An 18,961-nucleotide genomic window follows, 5' to 3' on the forward strand; every position below is an offset into this window, starting at 1 on the left:
CGCCCAGGCTGGAGTGCAGTGGTGCGATCTTGGCTCACTGCAACCTCTACCTCCCGGGTTGAAGCAATTCTCCTGCCTCAGCCTCCCAAGTAGCTGGGACTACAGGCACCTGCCACCATGCCCGGCTAATTTTTGTATTTTTAGTAGAGACGGGGTTTTACCACGTTGGTCAAACTGCTCTCGAACTCCTGACCTCAGGTGATCCGCCCACCTTGGCCTCCCAAAGGGCTGGGATTACAGGCGTGAGCCACCACGCCCGGCCCCATTAGCTCTTAAGTATCTCACTTTGGGAAGGAGAAAGCTCCACATGTCCCATGATCCTGCACATGCCTAATTCTGTCACCCACAGCCATCAGCAAAGACTGCAAGGCAGATTACTCCAAAGACAACAGCGCTTAACATCCCATAGTACCAAATCCATTCTTAGCCAAGAGGAACTTTACCGAGTGGGCTTCTAAACTCCTAAATCTTAGAAGGGACTCTAACCATCCTAAGTTGGGCCTCAAACCCAGGTTTGGTCAAGCATCCTTGCCTTTTATTAAGAGGGGCCTTGCTGAGCACAGTGGCTCACGCCTGTAATCTCAGCACTTTGAAAGGCCAACGCGGGCGGATCACCTGAGGTCAGGAGTTCGAGACCAGACTGGCCAACATGGTAAAACCCTGTATCTACCAAAAATACACAAATCAGCCAGGCATCATGGTGCGTGCCTATAGTCCCAGCTACTCGGGAGGCTGAGGCAAGAGAACTTCTTGAACCCAGGAGGCAGAGGTTGCAGCGAGCCGAGATCACGCCACTGCACTCCAGCCTGGGCAACAAGAGCGAAACTCCGTATCGGAAAAAACAAAAACAAAAAACAAAAACAGAGGCCTTTAACCCTCTTGGTCTTAGGAGAGACTCTAACTCCCCTAAGCTGGGCCTCTAACGCAATCCCATCCTTTACTCGGGTACCTACCACTTATCCAAAGTTGGCCAATTTGTGCTGCAGTCTATTTCCTTTGGGTCAGGGGTCTCCTCAGTATCATCCCTTCTGTGGTTTGACAGAACGATGTCACCAGAAAGGAGTCCCAATCCGACCCCAAAAGAGGGTTCTTGGATCTTGCACATGAAAGAATATGAGGCAAATCCATAAAGTGAAAGCAAGTTTATTGAGAAAGTAAAGGAACAAGATCTTTCATTTTCCAGGTGGGCCTAAATGTCTCCCTGAATGCCATAAGTTGAAGCAGAGGGTGACTAGACGCCAACATGGCACAGTGTGGCACTGAAGCTGCTGGCTCTGAAGATGAGGAGGGAGGCCTCAGGGAGGCGCTGAGCCAGTCACCTCCTTCACAAAACCCACCTTGCTCTGCAGCCGCCTGCTCACAGCCATGCCCCGATGCCACACCCAGGGGTTCTCGGGGAACATTAATGGAATGAAGGAGTAAGAAAATCAAAGGTCACCAAGCCGAGCCCTTAAAGGGCAATGATGTGTGTGCCACAGGGCCCCATGGCATCTCATGCCAGCTGAGCTGGGGTGTGTGGACCCGGGTAATGGACCCGGCTGGACAACCTCTAAGGCTTGGCTCCATCTCAGCCTGTGAAGGAATCACTTCTCTGACCCCCACCTCTGCCCAGGAGTGTTAGAGCCAGGGAGGAAGAGACCCCATGGACCAGCCAGAGGACCCCGGCTCCAGGTGAGTGCTGGCTCCAGGGTGGTCACTGGGAATCAGCTGGTCTCAGCCCTCTGGGGCCTCCAGCTCACCCGCTGACTCCCTCGGGCTCTCCACCCTTGTCGCATCCTTCCCCACCCTCACCCCCAGGCTCAGGAGTCTAAGGACTGCCTCCCCACAGAGGGCATTTGTGGAGTCTGTTCCCCACCAGAGGCTCAGACTCAGGCCCTGGTGCAAGGCCCCCAAGCTGGGCCTCACCAAAAGGCAGCCAGGTGGGGACCCCAGGAAGACAGCCTGGGCCTGGCAGTGTCTGCTGCCATAGAGGCCAGTTCTGCCTCGGCTCGGGAAGAGAGGGAAAAGAAGGAAAGGGAGGAAAGGGGGTTCAGGGTCTCTTGGAAATACCTCCCTCAGGGCATGTGACCTGGCCTGGGGTATGGAAGAACAGAAACAGAAAGGGAGGTGCAGGGGAGGAAGGTGCCCCCCCGAGCTCAGGTCGGTGGTGGCCAGTGCCCACTTCACCCTCAGAGGGCGAAGAACACCAAGATGCCCCGACCCGGGTCCGGGGACGGAGGAGGGCAAAGTCTGGGGTCACTCCCCGTTGCCCCCTTCCCCCACCCCATGGATCCAGCTTGGCCCGGGGCTCCCTGAGGCCCTGCCCGCGGTGGGTTCTCAAACGCCAGAGTCGGGGGTGGGCGGGGGTCACCCGAGGGCCGCTCCCAGATGACCCACGCCCGCCCGTCTCCAGCACCGGGCTGCGCCTCGCGGTGGCCCGCGAGCTGCTCCTGGCTGCGCTGGAGGAACTGAGCCAAGAGCAGCTGAAGCGCTTCCGCCACAAGCTGCGCGACGTGGGCCCGGACCGACGCAGCATCCCGTGGGGGCGGCTGGAGCGCGCGGACGCCGTGGACCTCGCGGAGCAGCTGGCCCAGTTCTATGGCCCGGAGCCTGCGCTGGAGGTGGCCCGCAAGACCCTCAAGAAGGCGGACGCGCGCGACGTGGCGGCGCAGCTCAAGGAGCAGCGACTGCGGCGTGAGTTCCGGGCGGGAGGTCCCTCCTGTCTGGACAGAGGCTGGGCCGCCTTCCTCCCGGCTTCCCCGAGAAGCCCCGGCGCGGCCCCCGACCCCCGCGCGTTTTATCCACAAATTCGCGGGCCCCAGGGGTAGGATCCTGCGTGCTCCTCAGGGTGACTCGGACCCCAGTGGCGCCTTCCCCCGGTTCCCCGCCCTCGGCGGAACCTCACCCCAGTTTCCCTTCCAGGGCTCGGGCTCGGCTCCGCGGCGCTGCTCTCCGTGTCCGGTGGGTCTCTCTTGCTGGGGGGCACGCGTGTCCCAACCCCACTTGGAGGGTCTGGGGGAGGACCGGGGTGGGAGGGCCGCCAGGGGCGTGGGCCGTGGTCCAGTAGAGGAAACTGAGGCCTGAGCAGAGCCGGGGAGGGCGTGGGCTCCCAGAGGGCGCAGCCTGCCCCACCGCCGACCCCTGTCCCCGCGCTGTCTCCCGCTGCGCCCAGAATACAAGAAGAAGTACCGGGAGCACGTGCTGCAGCTGCACGCCCGGGTGAAGGAGAGGAACGCCCGCTCCGTGAAGATCACCAAGCGCTTCACCAAGCTGCTCATCGCGCCCGAGAGCGCCGCCCCGGAGGAGGAGGCGCTGGGGCCTGCGGAGGAGCCCGAGCCGGGGCGCGCGCGGCGCTCGGACACGCACACTTTCAACCGCCTCTTCCGCGGCGACGAGGACGGCCGGCTGCCGCTGACCGTGGTGCTGCAGGGCCCGGCGGGCATCGGCAAGACCATGGCGGCCAAAAAGATCCTGTACGACTGGGCGGCGGGCAAGCTGTACCAGGGCCAGGTGGACTTCGCCTTCTTCATGCCCTGCGGCGAGCTGCTGGAGCGGCCGGGCACGCGCAGCCTGGCTGACCTGATCCTGGACCAGTGCCCCGACCGCGGCGCGCCGGTGCCGCAGATGCTGGCCCAGCCGCAGCGGCTGCTCTTCATCCTGGACGGCGCGGACGAGCTGCCGGCGCTGGAGGGCCCCGAGGCCGCGCCCTGCACAGACCCCTTCGAGGCGGCGAGTGGCGCGCGGGTGCTGGGCGGGCTGCTGAGTAAGGCGCTGCTGCCCACGGCCCTCCTGCTCGTGACCACGCGCGCCGCGTCCCCCGGGAGGCTGCAGGGCCGCCTGTGTTCCCCGCGGTGCGCCGAGGTGCGCGGCTTCTCTGACAAGGACAAGAAGAAGTATTTCTACAAGTTCTTCCAGGACGAGAGGAGGGCCGAGCGCGCCTACCGCTTCGTGAAGGAGAACGAAACGCTGTTCGCGCTGTGCTTCGTGCCCTTCGTGTGCTGGATCGTGTGCACCGTGCTGCGCCAGCAGCTGGAGCTCGGCCGGGACCTGTCGCGCACGTCCAAGACCACCACGTCCGTGTACCTGCTTTTCATCGCCAGCGTGCTGAGCTCGGCTCCGGTAGCCGACGGGCCCCGGGTGCAGGGCGACCTGCGCAATCTGTGCCGCCTGGCCCGCGAGGGCGTCCTCGGACGCAGGGCGCAGTTTGCCGAGAAGCAACTGGAGCAACTGGAGCTTCGTGGCTCCAAAGTCCAGACGCTGTTTCTCAGCAAAAAGGAGCTGCCTGGCGTGCTGGAGACGGAGGTCACCTACCAGTTCATCGACCAGAGCTTCCAGGAGTTTCTCGCGGCACTGTCCTACCTGCTGGAGGACGAGGGGGTGCCCCGGACCGCGGCTGGCGGCGTTGGGACACTCCTGCGTGGGGACGCCCAGCCGCACAGCCACTTGGTGCTCACCACGCGCTTCCTCTTCGGACTGCTGAGCGCGGAGCGGATGCGCGACATCGAGCGCCACTTCGGCTGCGTGGTCTCAGAGCGTGTGAAGCAGGAGGCCCTGCGGTGGGTGCAGGGACAGGGGCAGGGCTGCCCCGGAGTGGCACCAGAGGTGACCGAGGAGACCAAAGGGCTCGAGGACACGGAAGAGCCAGAGGAGGAGGAGGAGGGAGAGGAGCCCAACTACCCCCTGGAGTTGCTGTACTGTCTGTACGAGACGCAGGAGGACGCGTTTGTGCGCCAAGCCCTGTGCCGGCTCCCGGAGCTGGCGCTGCAGGGGGTGCGCTTCTGCCGCATGGACGTGGCTGTTCTGAGCTACTGCGTGAGGTGCTGCCCTGCCGGACAGGCACTGCGGCTGATCAGCTGCAGACTGGTTGCTGCGCAGGAGAAGAAGAAGAAGAGCCTGGGGAAGCGGCTGCAGGCCAGCCTGGGTGGCAGCAGGTGCGTCTCCAGGGCAGAGATGCTCTCTTGTGTGTGAGGTGTGTGTGCGGGTGCAAACCTGTGCACCTCAGTGTCCATCTGGCATGGGGAGCACGTCCAGACCAGACCTTGGCTCCCCAAAAGGGGAGACTTTGACCACCCCCTTGCAAGGCAACCACTGAGTTCCTATCTTCTTCCCCAGGGTGTCCTCACCATGCCCACCCTCAGCCACCCACAACCTATGAAAACTTCCTAGTATGTCCCTACAGCTCTGGCCCAGCTCTTCTTCCCATTATATGTCCTGACAATAAGTTCTGGAACACACGATGCCCTCTGTCCTGAGCCTCTGCACTTGCCCTTCCCTCCACCTAGAATATTCTCAGTTTGCTGCCTGTCCTACAAATCTGCCCTGGCTCCCCCAGCTGGCTGGGGACCCAACTGGCTCCAGAAGTGCCCTTTTGACCATCCTGCTATGACATCTGCCCCACACCTCCACCAGACCCTCAGCTCCTCCCGGGCAAGGCTTTTGCCAGAGTTCCCTTGAACTTAACTCCAATTCAGCCCCTGCCCAGGTGCTTGGCATCTGTTGAGAGGATGAATGTAACGATGTTGGCAGGGACTGGGCCTGGGGACCCAAAGACCCATGTAGGGGATGTGGGTGATACTCAGACACTCCAGGGGGATGGTGCCTGGGCCACAGATGAGTGGTTTTGCTCTGGGTGTGGTGGGGGGAGTGTGAAGGGAGTGACTTCACACTCCTCACCTTCAGCATGGAGGTGAGGAGGAGGGGCAGCTCTGAGACCCCAGGACCAGAGATAGGCAGGAGTCCTTTCTGGGAGGCACTGTGAGGGCCAGGGTGGGCTTCACCTTCCTCTCTCTCCCAGCAGTTCTCGAGGCACCACAAAACAACTGCCAGCCTCCCTTCTTCATCCACTCTTTCAGACAATGACTGACCCGCTGTGCCGTCTGACCAGCCTCACGTGAGTGGCCACACCCCCAGCCCTTCCTGTGGAGCAGACTGAGAGCAGGACGCCCTGGGAGAGACAGAAGTGTGGCCTAGGAAAGAAGGCTGAGGGGTCAGGCCAGAGCCTGAGGCCTGTGGTGCTGGGACTGGCAGGCTGTCCTCACACAGAGCGGAGGGAGGAGGGGTGGGGGCCTGGAGCTTCATTACCAGGTTAGGTACTGGTAGGAAAAGGTTGGTCCTGGTGTGAGTGGAAAGCAGCGAAGCGTACTGAAGGAGGGATTAGAGAAGACAAGAGTGTATTTTCCTTCTGAAGGAAGGAAACTGCCGTTGGAAACTGCTGGGTTCTTTTTTTTTTTTTTTTTTTTTTTTTTTTTTTTTTTTTTTTTTTTTTTTTTTTGAGATGGAGTCTCGCGCTGTCACCCAGGCTGGAGTGCAGTGGCCGGATCTCAGCTCACTGCAAGCTCCGCCTCCCGGGTTCACGCCATTCTCCTGCCTCAGCCTCCCGAGTAGCTGGGACTACAGGCGTCCGCCACCTCGCCCGGCTAGTTTTTTGTATTTTTTTTTTAGTAGAGACGGGGTTTCACCATGTTAACCAGGATGGTCTCGATCTCCTGACCTCGTGATCCGCCCGTCTCGGCCTCCCAAAGTGCTGGGATTACAGGCTTGAGCCACCGCGCCCGGCCAAGGAAACTGCTGGGTTCTTAGAAGCAGTGGAGGAAGGCGTTCAAGCCCAGGCTCCGAAGTCAGGCTGTCTGCAAATCCCAGCCTGCTTCTGTGTGCCCAGTGGCAAGTCCATCTATCCAAGCTTCCATTTCCTGCCCTGTGAAATGGAGCCAGTAGATCTAGAGAGTTGGGGTGAGATTTAATGTGGCCACACATATACAGTTCTTACATGGCAATAACTTTCCAGTCACTCTTAGCTACCACCAAGTGAGCAGAAAGGAAGAGAAAATCTAGGAACTAGTACTGATGATGAAACAGGTACATCCTACATGGATGGCGACTCAGCAGATTAGCTTGGTACGGGGGTGGGGGTGTGGCAATCTGGACATAAGCATAAGAGCCAAAAAGGTGATCGCATTTGGCTCAGCAATCCTGCTGGTAAACTAAGATGTTCAGCACACCATTATTTATAATGGCAAAAAAAAAAAAAAAAAAGAGGAGAAACACCACAACTCCCCAACCATCAGGACTGGCCGACGAAATAAACTGAGTCGGCCACCTCAGCTTGGTGGACAATCGTGCGGCAAACATGTTGAAACACGTCTCAGCTCACCAAAGAGCTCGTTGAGAGTGTTGTAGGGAGAAATGGACACAGCTCCCAGGGGTGCGTGGTGACAAAGGGCACGGCAGGCTCTGTGGGGTCCAGCGAGGGATGTGGTGCCAACACATCTCTCAGCTGAACCTTGGGCCGCTGGGGAGCGGGCAGTTTATCCAGTTGGAGGTGGTGTGGTGGCTGAGGTGCCCACAGGTAAATCTATGTGCTTCTTGACCACAGGCTGTCCCACTGCAAAGTCCCTGACGCAGTCTGCCGAGACCTCTCTGAGGCCCTGAGGGCAGCTCCGGCACTGACAGAGCTGGGCCTCCTCCACAACAGGCTCAGTGAGGCAGGACTGCGCATGCTGAGTGAGGGCCTAGCCTGGCCCCAATGCAGGGTGCAGACGGTCAGGTGAGGCCTGGCTTGGGAGGGACCATGGGATGCCCCCCCCACCACCCCAGCAGCTCCTGAGGTCTGCCCTCCCACAGGGTACAGCTGCCCAGCTCCCAGCAAGGGCTCCAGTACCTGGTGGGTATGCTTCGGCAGAGCCCCGCCCTGACCACCCTGGATCTCAGCGGCTGCCAACTGACTGCCCCCATGGTGACCTACCTGTGTGCCGTCCTACAGCACCAGGGATGCGGCCTGCAGACCCTCAGGTGGAGGCAGGGGTGGGAAGGGTGCTGGGGACACAGCCCATCAACCCAGGTGGGGGTGGGTGCCTGGTGGCTTCCCTTGAACCCTGAAGAGGAGCCTCTCCCAGGGACCTCCCACGTCACAGAGCTCAAACACCAACCTGGGAGCCCGGCCCTGACAGGCCTGCCCTCTGAAGCCCTGGCCACAGCTCCGGGCCTTGACCACTTTGCCTGACCAAATGTTCATCTGTTGTCTGGTGCCCATGGCCGCACCCTGGGCCAGTGGCCCCGAATACCCTTTTGCCACCCCCAAGGCCTGGCCTCTGCCCCTCCCCTAGCCTCTGACAAACCTCTCAACTGACACCGCCTGTCCCTGAGTGTCTGTGGCACAGCTAAGCCGACAGCCCCGTCACTGACCGCAGCTCGGCTGCTCCCACAGCACTGCCCGCAAGCCCTGGCTGCTCCCACAGCCCTGCCCGAAAGCCCTGGCTGCTTTCCCCCACCGCTGACCCTGCTTCTGCTCTGTGTGTGTGGCTGCAGGCTGACCTCTGTGGAGCTGAGTGAGCAGTCACTACAGGAGCTTCAGGCTGTGAAGAGAGCAAAGCCGGATCTGGTCATCGCACACCCAGTGCTGGACGGCCACCCAGAATCTCCCAAGGAACTCGTCTCAACCTTCTGAGGCACTGGTGGCCAGAGCAGGGTGGAAGACCCTAGTCAAAGTCCCTGTGGAGAGAACGGCCCATTCCAAGCGCGGGAGGACATTGCTCTCAGCCTCTGGGAAACTTCTGAGCTGAGAGGCCCCGGACAGGCATGTGGGAGGCCCAGACATGGCACCCTGCCCCGTCCAGGACAGGTCCAGGATCTGCCCCTCTCTCCATACTCTGGGGGACTCCTTCTCCCCCGGCCTCACCACTACTGCACCCACCTTCCTCTCCTGGGCCCCTCCAGCCATTCCCCTTGAAGACACCCCCCAACCAACCCAAGCCACAATAATGATGGTGAGAGCTCCTACCTGGGGCACAATGACCCTTCTCTGCCCAACCCCCGTCTGCAGTGTGGCCCAGCAGCCCCCAGGACTGTGCCCCTGTAGACCGAAGGTAGGCAGGTCACCGTCCCTCCCTGTTAGGAATGAGACCATCCCTGAGGCTGTGGCCCAGGCCCAGAGGTGTCCAGGGTCTGAGATCTTTGGGAAGGGAGACTAGGGCAGGGTAGAGACAGAGCAGAACCCCCGTGCTGGGTGGGAGGCATGACCACATGGCGGGTGAGCAGCCCCCATGCACTGATGATAAATTCTCCTGTGCACTCATTTCTGTTGGCTTCTATTACACCTGGCCAGGCATGGTGCAATCCAGGTCGGTGCTCACAGTCTTTCCAGCATCCCACTTTGACAGGGCAGGATGGTGGCCCCCAGTTCCTCAATGAGGAAAGTGAGTCTCAGGGGGCAGGCTGACTGCAGAAAGCGCTGTGACAAGGGCCTTGATGGACAGGACCAGCAGCGGACAGTCCTTGAATCCTGGTGTCTTCTCTGCTCAACCTTACTGGGCTGCTGAGACTCCAGTCTGAGTGGGGAGGTGGGGGAGACTCTAGATTCAGCCCCATCACTTCCGAGGGGAAATCTCCTACTATAATCCACTTTCAAACTCCATTTCTTCATATCACAAAACACAAAAAAACCCTGTCCTCCTAGACTTGGCATTCTAGGTAGGAAGACAAACATCTACATGATACATAGTATAATACTATATATATATATATGCTACATACACAACACATATGTATGTGATACACAGCGCAATAGCACAAATACGTATATTATACGTATACGTGTGCCAGGTGTGGTGCCACGTGCCTGTCGTCCCGGATACTCAGGAGGCTGAGGCAGGAGTTCGAGGCTTGAGCCTAGAGTTCGAGGATGCAGTGAGCTATTAGGTTGGTTGGAAAGTAAGCAAAAACCGCAATCACTTCTGCAACAACCTAATATGATTTTGCCGCTGTGCTCTGGCGTGGGCCACCGAAAGAGACCCCATCTCTAACAAGTAAATAAACGTGTCTCTGATACATAAATACACACCACAATCAATAGGCCTATGATGCCTAAACAAGTAACGATGTAATAAAGATGCACAGGTAGGGCTGATAAATGCTGCGGAGGAAAGTAAGGCAGAGCCTGGGACTGGTGGGAATGGAGCCAGGGTTTCCTGTTGCATGAAAGGGGGGTCTGAGGAAGTCTCATTGAGGACTGGCCATTTGAAACCCCAAAGGAGTGAGGGGCAAGCCCCGAAGAGGTCTTGAGAAAAAGTGCTTCAGACAATGATGCTGCCAGAGCAAGCCAGGCAGGGGAGTGTGCTTGGAAAGTTCTAGAAGCAGCAAGGAAGCCAGGTAGCCGCAGTGGGGTAGGGGAAGGCGGCAGCGGCAGCAGGGAGATGAGGTCAGGAAACCAAGGCAGGTGCGGGAGAGGGTTTGCGGGTGGAGCTTGTATGAGGAGCGCTTTTGGCCCATCCTCAGGGAGTTGGGTGCCATGACTGCGTTCTGGGCAGAGTGCAGGGTCTGCCTTAAATGTTGGGGGGGGCGTCTGTTCACAACAAAAGCAGAACTTGGGAGCGACTGAGCCACTCCAGGAGGAGGTGTGGGGGGATGGAGGTGGAGCCACAGGACCTGCCCATGGGTTGAATGGAGTGTGGGTGAAGACGGGCAGAGGTAAACCAGGGTTCTTGGCCTGGGCAGCAGGACGGGTGCAGTTATCCTCACCTGTGCTGGGGAGGCTGTGGGAGCAGCAGGCTTCCGAGCACGTGTTGGGCTCCGGCGTCTCTGGCTGCACCCAGTGGTCAGGACAGGGACATGAGGGCCGGGTCAGGGAGCGTGAGATACAGGGACAAGCGGGCCCAGGGCTGAGCCCAGCAGTGTCCAGGTGGGCGGTGGCGTTGGGATGGGAATTGGGAACTGCACGGGTGGTTGCAGGAGGATGGAAAAACCCAAACAACAGCTAGAACAGGACCGAGGCAAAGGAACCGCAGGGTAACAGAAAACCCCAAAGGAGGGCGAGAAAATGGCCAAAACCCCGTGCGAGGGACACGTCCATGACCCTCCCGGCAAAAACCCAAATGAGGGAGAAAGGAGGCAGTCACGGCGGGGGCCGGGGTGTCCCTGAAATCCCCTTCTTTTCCAGAATCCCTAGAGATTATTCCGCCCCCAAGGAGGAGACCCAAGCTCCGCGGAGCGCGGCGGGTCTGCGTCTTCGCTTCTCCTCCTGCCTCTCGCTTCCTCCGACCCCACCCTGAGTTCTTTCCCCTGACGGTGTCGAGAACCCGGGCGCCGGCTGGGGCTGGGGTCTCACTGGCATCGGAGCCCCCCGAGCCCCCCGGCAGCAGCGAGGCGAAGACCCGGGTGGAGGCGGCCGGGAGGGCGCAGGGGGAGGGAGGAGGCGCGGGAGGGAAGCCCCGGCCCGCGGGCCCCACCCACAGCCCCCCGGACACAGCTCCGGGTCCCGGCTCGAGCTCCGCGCACTCAGGGCGCTGCGTGCGGGAAGGCCCCGGACGCGACCCAGGGGAGCCGGGGCTGCAGCCGCGAGTCCACGTCCCGCCCCCGGGCCCAGCGACCGCCCCCGCCGCCCAGCGACCGCCCGGGCCCTCGGGGGCGGGGACCGCGGGCCTTCCTGGTGGCGCGGCAGCCGGGCGGCTCCTCCTTCCCCCGGCCCTGGCGTGGAGCAGAGGGACACAGGTTTCCACGCTGGCGTCCGGCGACCGGGTGGGGCTGCGGTGAGTCCCAGAGGCCCCCGCCCCGCAGCTCCAGGCTTCCTCCCCGCTGCCCCCCGCCCGCCGCCCTCCCAGCCTCCAGTCGCCCCCCTCCAGCGACTCCAGCCGCCCCATCCTCCCTCCCGACCCCCGCCTGCCCCAGTCGCCCACACCCCCGAGACCCCCACCCGCCCAGTGCCCCATCCCCCCAGGGCCCCTGGCAGCCCCAGACTCCCTCCCCGATCCCGCCCAGCGCTCCCCCCTCACCACACCCACCCCGCCCTCGTCCCCACTTCCACTTCCCACCGACAGACGCAGGTCCCGACCTCAGAGGGTGGGGGCAAGACCGGGGTTGTGGGGGCGGGCGTTGGGAAAGCAGGGTTAGGACTGGAATCTAAGGTGCCAGGTGGGAGAGACAAACTTAGGGACTCAGCTGGGCTCCCGGAGATCAACCTCAGGGGTCTGAGCTCCGTTCCTGGGCGTTTTCCTCCTAGGAGGGGCCTCAGGAAAATCGGGGCTGCCCAGCTGGTTCTGCAACTCCCCCCAGTTCTGAGGGAGGCTTCAGGGGATTACAGACGGTCTCAAGAGGGCGGCTCAGCCAGTCCCGGGGCCCCTGAATCCCCATCAGGCCGCTCAGGCCCAGCCCATGGAGGACTCCGGCGAGGACCCCACCACGTTTGCTGCCCACTCTCTGCCCAGTGACCCCCGTCTCTTGGCCACTGTGACCAACGCATACCTGGGCACACGAGTGTTTCATGACACGCTGCACGTGAGCGGCGTGTACAATGGGGCTGGCAGGGACACGCACCGGGCTGTGCTGCCCAGCCCCCTCAACGTCCGGCTGGAGGCCCCTGCAGGGATGGGGGAGCCGCTGACCGAGACCTTTGCCCTAGACACCAACACAGGTATCGCCGCCTGGCCTGCCTCACCCCTGCCCCAGACATTGTTCCAGGCCAGTGGGGGAAATCCCACCAGCACCTCCTGAGTTTACACAGGAAGTCTCACTAACACAGGAGGCCCCAGAGGCCGGCAGAGTCCCCCTTTCCCTCTGCCTGGAGGCCTCCTGTGCAGCTGTAGCAAGAAAGAGCAGCCCAGGGTCCGGAGGGATCTGCCTCATTGTGGGGAGAGGCCACGGTGGGGGGTCCACTCCTGCCCCAGGGAGGCCGTAGCTTGGCCACCCACCTGGAGTGGTCCTGCCTTCCCTTCTGCCTCCCCAGGCTCCTTTCTTCACACCCTGGAGGGCCCCCACTTCCGGGCCTCGCAGTGCATCTATGCGCACCGCACACTGCCCCACGTCCTGGCTTTCCGTGTGTCCATCGCCCGCCTGTCCCCGGGGAGCGGGCCCATCACGCTGCTGCTGTCCTCAGCCTTCTCCCAGGAAAGCCCAGACCTGGACCTGCACCAGGGTCCTGACTTCCAGGGAGCCCGGTAAGGAGGGGGCTGGATTTGCGGCCAGGGAGTTCAGGAGGGAGCTCATCCCTGAGCCATACTCTCACAGGTACCTGTATGGCCACACCCTCACCCCTGAGCAGCCCGGGGAGCCACAGCAGGAGGTACACATGCTGTGGACACCAGCACCCCCAGACCTGACCCTTGGGGAAGGTGAGGAGGAAAGGACATGGGACTTCCTGACGGTGGTGGGCGGCAGCCGGGCTGAGGCTCAGGCCTGCCTCACTGAGGCCCTGCAGCTGCAGGCCAGGGGAGCTCTGTACACGGCTCACGCACAGGCCTGGGCCCAACTCTGGGCAGAATGTGGCTTGGACATGGTGGGGCCCCTGCCGCTGCGCCAGGCCCTGCGTGGCTCCCTCTACTACCTGCTCAGTGCCCTACCCCAGCCCAAGGCCCCAGGATACATCTGCCATGGCCTCAGTCCTGGGGGCCTCTCCAATGGGAGCCGTGAGGAATGCTACTGGGGCCACGTCTTCTGGGACCAGGTGAGCATTGTACACCCAGCACCAGCCACACAGCAGGCGACACATGGAGGTCCACGGTCTCTGCCCTCCCTGGCATCAGGGCTGTGGCTGGGGAAGCACAGGGACTGTGGCAAAAGGGAAGGAGCCTGGAAAAGGTGGCATCTCAACAGGAGGGTGGCAGAGGAGTGATCTAGGTGAGGGGAATGGAAGGTGCAGAGACCAGAACTGAGAGGGCCTGAGGCACCTGCCAGGGCGTGGGGAGGGGCCCCCACCAAGGCGAGAAGGGCTGCAGACCCAGGTCGCCAGGGTTTATAGGCAGCAGTGTGGTGCTTGGCGTTTACCTGAGGGCCAGTGAGCTGCAGAGACCTATCAGGACGGGGACCTGTGGGGACTGGGAATACCTGTGTGGCTGCTGCGTGGAGCCCGGTGCTGGAGGCCGGTGAGGGTGACGGGGACACTGAGGGCACAGGGTAGAGGGGCGTGATGGCTGCTGGGCATGCAGGTGTCGAGAGTGACGGCGCTGGAGCTGAGCCTCCCTGTGCCGCTACTGTGGCGTTTCTTTGATGAGGCTCCCAGAGGCGTTCACTGCGGGCCGGCCGGCCTGAGGCCGCCCATGCCCATATTCCGGCCGAGCCTCGGAGGCCACACAAACTCTGGCTGGGGAGGCGAAGTGTGGGGCTGAGGACCAGAACTCCAGGAGCCTCTGGGCTGGAGACAGAACTGGGTGGGCAGGTGGGGAGGGTCTGCAGATCTGAGTGGGCAGCAGAGGAGGAACCCAGCAGGCGCCAGCAATGGAGCTCTGCCAGGGCGGAACGTGGCCAGCAGGGGCGGGAGCAGTGAGGGCCTGTCCGGCGCTAGAACGAGGGACTGTGCTCTCAGGACCTCTGGATGTTCCCGAATATCCTGATGTTCCACCCCGAAGCCGCCAGGGCCATCCTGGAGTACCGCATCCACACGCTGGGCGGGGCCCTGGGGAATGCCCAGAACCTGGGCTACCAGGTGAGGGGACCTGGGCACTGGCCACTGGGCCTTGCAGGGCCTGCAGCCCCCACACCCCTCCCAGGCGTGTATCCCTCTCCCCAGGCCCCCTCTCTGGACAGAGCTGGGATGTCCTAGATTCCCCACCCTGAGGCTTGTGGGGCCTCAGCAGTGTCCCCCCCGCACCTGAGAGAGAGAGGAGGTGGGAACCGCAGCAGGGCTGGGAATCCACTTTGGCCCAGGACCCCCTGGGGTGCCCCTGCTGCCCTGAGCCAGGGTCAGCACTGGGTGAGAACTGGGCAGAAGCTACGTGGCCCCCAGTGAGGACGTGCAGTGGGCACTTCTCGCAGTAGCATCCACCAGGGTACGTGGTGCAGGCCGTGCCCCCCTCCTCCAGGGCAAGGGCATGGGAAAGTTGATGGGCCACCCCTCGCCTCCAACAAGGCCAAGTCTGCCCCCTCCCAACCCCTCAGGGAGCCAAGTTTGCCTGGGAGAGTGCAGGCTCCGGCCTGGAGGTTTGCCCTGAGGACATTTATGGAGCCCAGGAGGTCCATGTCAATGGGGCCGTGGTGTTGGCCTTCGAGCTGTACTACCATACCACCCAGGTGAGGTGGGCCTGCCCCCCATTCCTGCAAGGGGGCCAGGCAGCTGGTGTAGTCCCCACTCCTCGTGGCTCTATCTGGGGCCGGTCCTGGGAAGCTGGCTGAGGACGGGTGTCTCAGTGCCAGGCCCTGTTTGGGGCCGGTCCTGGAAAGCTGGGGCTGAGGACAGTTGTCTCAGTGCCAGGCCTTGCTTCTGGGCACAGACAGGCCACTGGGAGTGAGAGTGACTGGGGCCCTGGCCTCTGTGCCGTCTCCTGCTCCCCAGGACCTGCAGCTCTTTCGAGAGGCTGGTGGCTGGGACGTGGTCAGGGCTGTGGCCGAGTTTTGGTGCAGTCGTGTGGAGTGGAGCCCCAGGGAGGAGAAGTACCACCTGAGGGGTGAGGGCCACGGTGGGGAGGGGCTCAGGGAGGAAGGGTGGATGTTCCCAGACTTGGCAGATGTTTTCAGACACCTCACGTGTGCCAGCCCCACGCTGACCGCCGGCGTGGAGGGAAGGCCTCTGAGGCTCTGCACTGAGCACCATCTTGGACTTGTGTGTCCAGGAGTCATGTCCCCCGACGAGTACCATTCAGGGGTCAACAACTCTGTGTACACCAACGTCCTGGTCCAGAACAGGTCAGACACAAGATCCCCTCACCTCACCCCGCCCCTGCCCCAGCTGGATACTTGCCCCAGTGCCCCCACTCGGCAGGCAGCAGCTGGAAGCGCAGGGGTTGCAGCCTCCCCCACCTACCTCCACCTCCAGCCTGCGCTTTGCTGCTGCCCTGGCCCAGGACCTGGGTCTGCCCGTCCCCAGCCAGTGGCTGGCAGTGGCTGACAAGATCAAGGTACCCTTTGACGTGGAGCAGAACTTCCACCCGGAGTTCGATGGGTATGAGCCTGGTGAGTGACCCCTTCAAGGCCTCCTCCCCTGCCGTCAAGACCCTCGAGTCTGTCCTGGAACACCCCCCAATCAGCAGCACCTCCACGTAGGAGAGGTGGTGAAGCAGGCAGATGTCGTGCTCCTGGGATACCCGGTCCCCTTCTCCCTGAGTCCTGATGTTCGCAGGAAAAACCTGGAGATTTACGAGGCTGTGACATCCCCCCAGGGCCCCGCCATGACCTGGGTGAGCACCCTGGGGCTGGGGGGTTCCTGCCTCAGTGGCTTCAGTCTTCTCTGCCCACGCAGTGGGCCTCACCCCGTGTGTCCTCTTACCTCTGACCGCAGAGCATGTTTGCTGTGGGCTGGATGGAGCTGAAGGACACAGCGCGGGCCCGGGGCCTCCTGGACAGGAGCTTTGCCAGCATGACTGAACCCTTCAAGGTCAGCCTGGCCACGCCTGCCTCCACTGGGCCCCTCGTGGTGGGAGTGGAGCCCGGCCTCAGAGCAGGCACGGCAGGATGCACCCCTGGAGCTTCCTGCCGGATCTTGGGACAGCAGCCCAGAGAGGACGGTGTCCGGGGGGTCCTGGTGTCAGCTGCCCTTGCCCCTGCAGGTGTGGACGGAGAATGCAGACGGGTCAGGTGCTGTGAACTTCCTGACAGGCATGGGGGGCTTCCTGCAGGCGGTGCTCTTTGGGTGCACGGGGTTCAGGTAAGTGCAGAGGCTGGCAGGGGGCAGCCCATACCCCCACCTGCCGCCTCACAAACCTCTCCTCCCGCAGGGTCACCCGAGCAGGTGTGACCTTTGACCCCGTGTGTGTGTCGGGGATCTCCAGAGTGAGCGTCTCTGGCATCTTCTACCAGGGAAACAAGCTCAACTTCTCTTTCTCCGAGGACTCCGTGAGCGTGGAGGTCACGGCCCGAGCAGGGCCCTGGGCTCCCTGCCTGGAGGCTGAGCTGTGGCCGTCCCAGGCCCGCCTCTCCCTGTTGCCAGGTAGAAGACCACCCCAGCCCCCAAGAGAAGAGCCCAGGCACCTGTGACCACAGGCTGTGCCCCTCAGCCTGCCTCTCTCCCTACAGGACACAAGGTCTCCTTCCCCCGCTCGGCTGGCCAGATACAAAGGTCACCCGCGAATCTGCCTGGGAGTTCCAGCTCCGGGTTCCCTGGGAGGACTTTTTGAAGATGTTGGGTCCCTGCTCCAGAGCCGCAGGGCCCCCTCTGGGTCACCCTTGTCGGTCCCTCCAGCCCCACTGAGTCACTCACCGTGGACCCTGCCCCTGAACAGTCAGGAACGTTGGCTTCAGAAATGCCTCTTCCTTCCCTCTGGCCACTCCTGCACCCACTCCTCCTGGGCACCCTCCTAGCCTGCCACCCCTCACCTGCAGCCAGGCTCCCAGGGAAGGTCCACGCTGCTTGGCCTGAGTTCAAGGCGTTCTGCCTGTGGCCTGGACTCCCGTGGACCCCCGTGGGCAGGTAGCTTCCCCGTGGCATCCCCACGCCACCTCTGCCTGCCCCTGTGGACTGATGCTGTCACGCACCGTCCCATGGCACCGCCCCGAGCTCCTGAAGCCAGGGTCTGAGCCGACATCACCTCTGGCCTCTCATCCCCTACTCTCCTGAGAGCCGTGGTCACAGCGGCCGGCCGCTCTGCTGAGAAGGCAGAGAGGCAGGTGCAGGCCTCAGCGGGGACAGCAGGGATAAGGGCACGAAGGAAGGGGACTCGGCCCCCTTCAGAATTCCTCCAGACTCTCAGGTGCAGCTTTGCCAAAAAGGAACTTTTCACGCCATGCGGCTGTGGAACTTAGTCTCAATCCCAGGCTCCTCTTGACTCTGGGCAGCTTTAATCAGGTTGGGCGGCCTCTGCCACAGCGTGGGGTGGGATGGCCGTCTTTCCTCAACCATGCAGCTTGTGAGGACGGGTGGGGGAGTGGGAAGTGGGAAGTCACCAGAGAACAGGAGAGGGATTTGAGAGCGAGACCCCAGCGCTCTCCACAGACCAGCCAGAGGGGCTGGAGCCAGATGTGCATGGGTTCAAGGCCCTGGCCCTGCCCAGCCTCTGTCTCGGGGCCTCAGCCCCAGTTTCCCAAGAACAAGATGTGACGGCGTCTGCCGCCGAAACCCTGATGAGGACCAGGCCCCCTGCTCTGCGGTCAGCCTGAGGAATTAAAGCTTTGGTGCTGGGAAGAGCATTGTTCCTCCGAGGAATTGTGCTTCCTTCCTTCTGAAGTAAGGGCCGTGCCCGGGGCCCCATTTCTCCTTCCACTTGGGTCGGGAAGCGCAGCAACTTTGAGGCTCACGCTGAGAAACGTGGGTCCCCTCGCGTCTGCACCTCCCTCCTGCACTGGTGCTGCCGCCGCACCCTGTCCTCAGAGTCTCCTTCGGATGGAGACTCAGGGAGGGAGGGAGGGAGGCAAGGACGCCTGTGGAAACCTCTTCCAGGCAGCTCTGGGGTCTGGGGATCAGGAGGCCTGGGTCTCCCAAGGCCTGTCTCTGCCACTCTCAGCGGCTGCCAGAAGCAGTGTGTGGGGGATGCGTGTCTCCAGTGCAGCGCACCCGCGGCCGAGACCAGCACTCAGAGGTTGGCCAGGAGTTCTCTCAGGTGCCCTGACAGGAGCCGCGTAGAGTGCAGATGGCTGAGACCTGTGGACACTGGGTGTCTTACGGCAGCTTGCTTGCTGGGGCTCACGGCCACAGTGGAGAGGGGCTGCGGGTCAGGGTGCAGCCCAGCGTGCGGTCCGGTGCCAGGTGCGAGCCTTGGGGAATGCAGCCTGATGCCCCCATGTGGCTCCCCAGTCCCCTACAGGCTCCCTCAGCTGCAGAGCTGGGTCCCATCCAACGCTGTCGCTGGGCAGCGAGAGGCAGGTTCCCCGAGGGAAGCATGGGCCCCTTCTCCCACCAGGGTTGTCCCAGCAGGAGCTCATCTTTGCAGTCCCAGAGCCAGGGTGATGTGTGCACAGGTGTCAGGTCGGTCGGTAGCCCTGTGCCTGCAGGAGAAATGTGGCCTGAAACCTGCTGCATGTGCATGCCACACAGGTGTGTGGTCACCTCTGCACATCCTGAGGTGACCTTTTTGGGGGGTTGTGATGGCCAGTGCATGTGTGCCAGCCTGGCTGGTCAGGGTTCATCCGCCTG

The 18,961-nt window shown here is 62.2% G+C and overlaps 2 protein-coding genes across 2 annotated transcripts; both read left to right on the forward strand.

The window, feature by feature from the left end:
• Window positions 1-1,642: 1,642 nt before the first annotated feature.
• Window positions 1,643-9,833, forward strand: NLRP6 (NLR family pyrin domain containing 6). The gene is made up of 9 exons (XM_050757513.1): window positions 1,643-1,671; window positions 1,798-1,919; window positions 2,059-2,673; window positions 2,902-2,940; window positions 3,152-4,910; window positions 5,774-5,869; window positions 7,352-7,522; window positions 7,600-7,767; window positions 8,284-9,833. Exons 1-9 carry the CDS (start codon window positions 1,643-1,645, stop codon window positions 8,420-8,422), a joined length of 3,138 nt encoding a protein of 1,045 aa, XP_050613470.1. The 3' UTR covers window positions 8,423-9,833.
• A 2,135-nt stretch (window positions 9,834-11,968) lies between these two features.
• On the forward strand, window positions 11,969-18,020 carry PGGHG (protein-glucosylgalactosylhydroxylysine glucosidase). Its single transcript, XM_050759297.1, has 13 exons — window positions 11,969-12,379; window positions 12,692-12,902; window positions 12,973-13,408; window positions 14,267-14,386; window positions 14,839-14,970; window positions 15,233-15,344; window positions 15,510-15,582; window positions 15,713-15,849; window positions 15,940-16,073; window positions 16,175-16,270; window positions 16,443-16,540; window positions 16,611-16,822; window positions 16,909-18,020. Exons 1-13 carry the CDS (start codon window positions 12,121-12,123, stop codon window positions 17,007-17,009), a joined length of 2,121 nt encoding a protein of 706 aa, XP_050615254.1. The 5' UTR covers window positions 11,969-12,120; the 3' UTR covers window positions 17,010-18,020.
• The last annotated feature ends 941 nt before the right edge of the window (window positions 18,021-18,961 follow it).

This window comes from Macaca thibetana, chromosome 14 (genome assembly GCF_024542745.1).
Source record: "Macaca thibetana thibetana isolate TM-01 chromosome 14, ASM2454274v1, whole genome shotgun sequence".
NCBI classification, from domain to species: domain Eukaryota; kingdom Metazoa; phylum Chordata; class Mammalia; order Primates; family Cercopithecidae; genus Macaca; species Macaca thibetana.

Bases quoted from the DNA above. Each gene is read 5' to 3' on its own strand.
- PGGHG (XM_050759297.1), top strand. From the start codon at position 12,121: ATGGAGGACTCCGGCGAGGACCCCACCACGTTTGCTGCCCACTCTCTG. The intron at 14,971-15,232 runs GTGAGGTGGGCC...CCTGCTCCCCAG, and splicing joins TGTACTACCATACCACCCAG to GACCTGCAGCTCTTTCGAGA. The intron at 15,850-15,939 runs GTGAGTGACCCC...ACCTCCACGTAG, and splicing joins GTTCGATGGGTATGAGCCTG to GAGAGGTGGTGAAGCAGGCA.
- NLRP6 (XM_050757513.1), top strand. From the start codon at position 1,643: ATGGACCAGCCAGAGGACCCCGGCTCCAG. The intron at 2,941-3,151 runs GTGGGTCTCTCT...CGCTGCGCCCAG, and splicing joins GGCGCTGCTCTCCGTGTCCG to AATACAAGAAGAAGTACCGG. The intron at 7,768-8,283 runs GTGGAGGCAGGG...GTGTGGCTGCAG, and splicing joins TGCGGCCTGCAGACCCTCAG to GCTGACCTCTGTGGAGCTGA.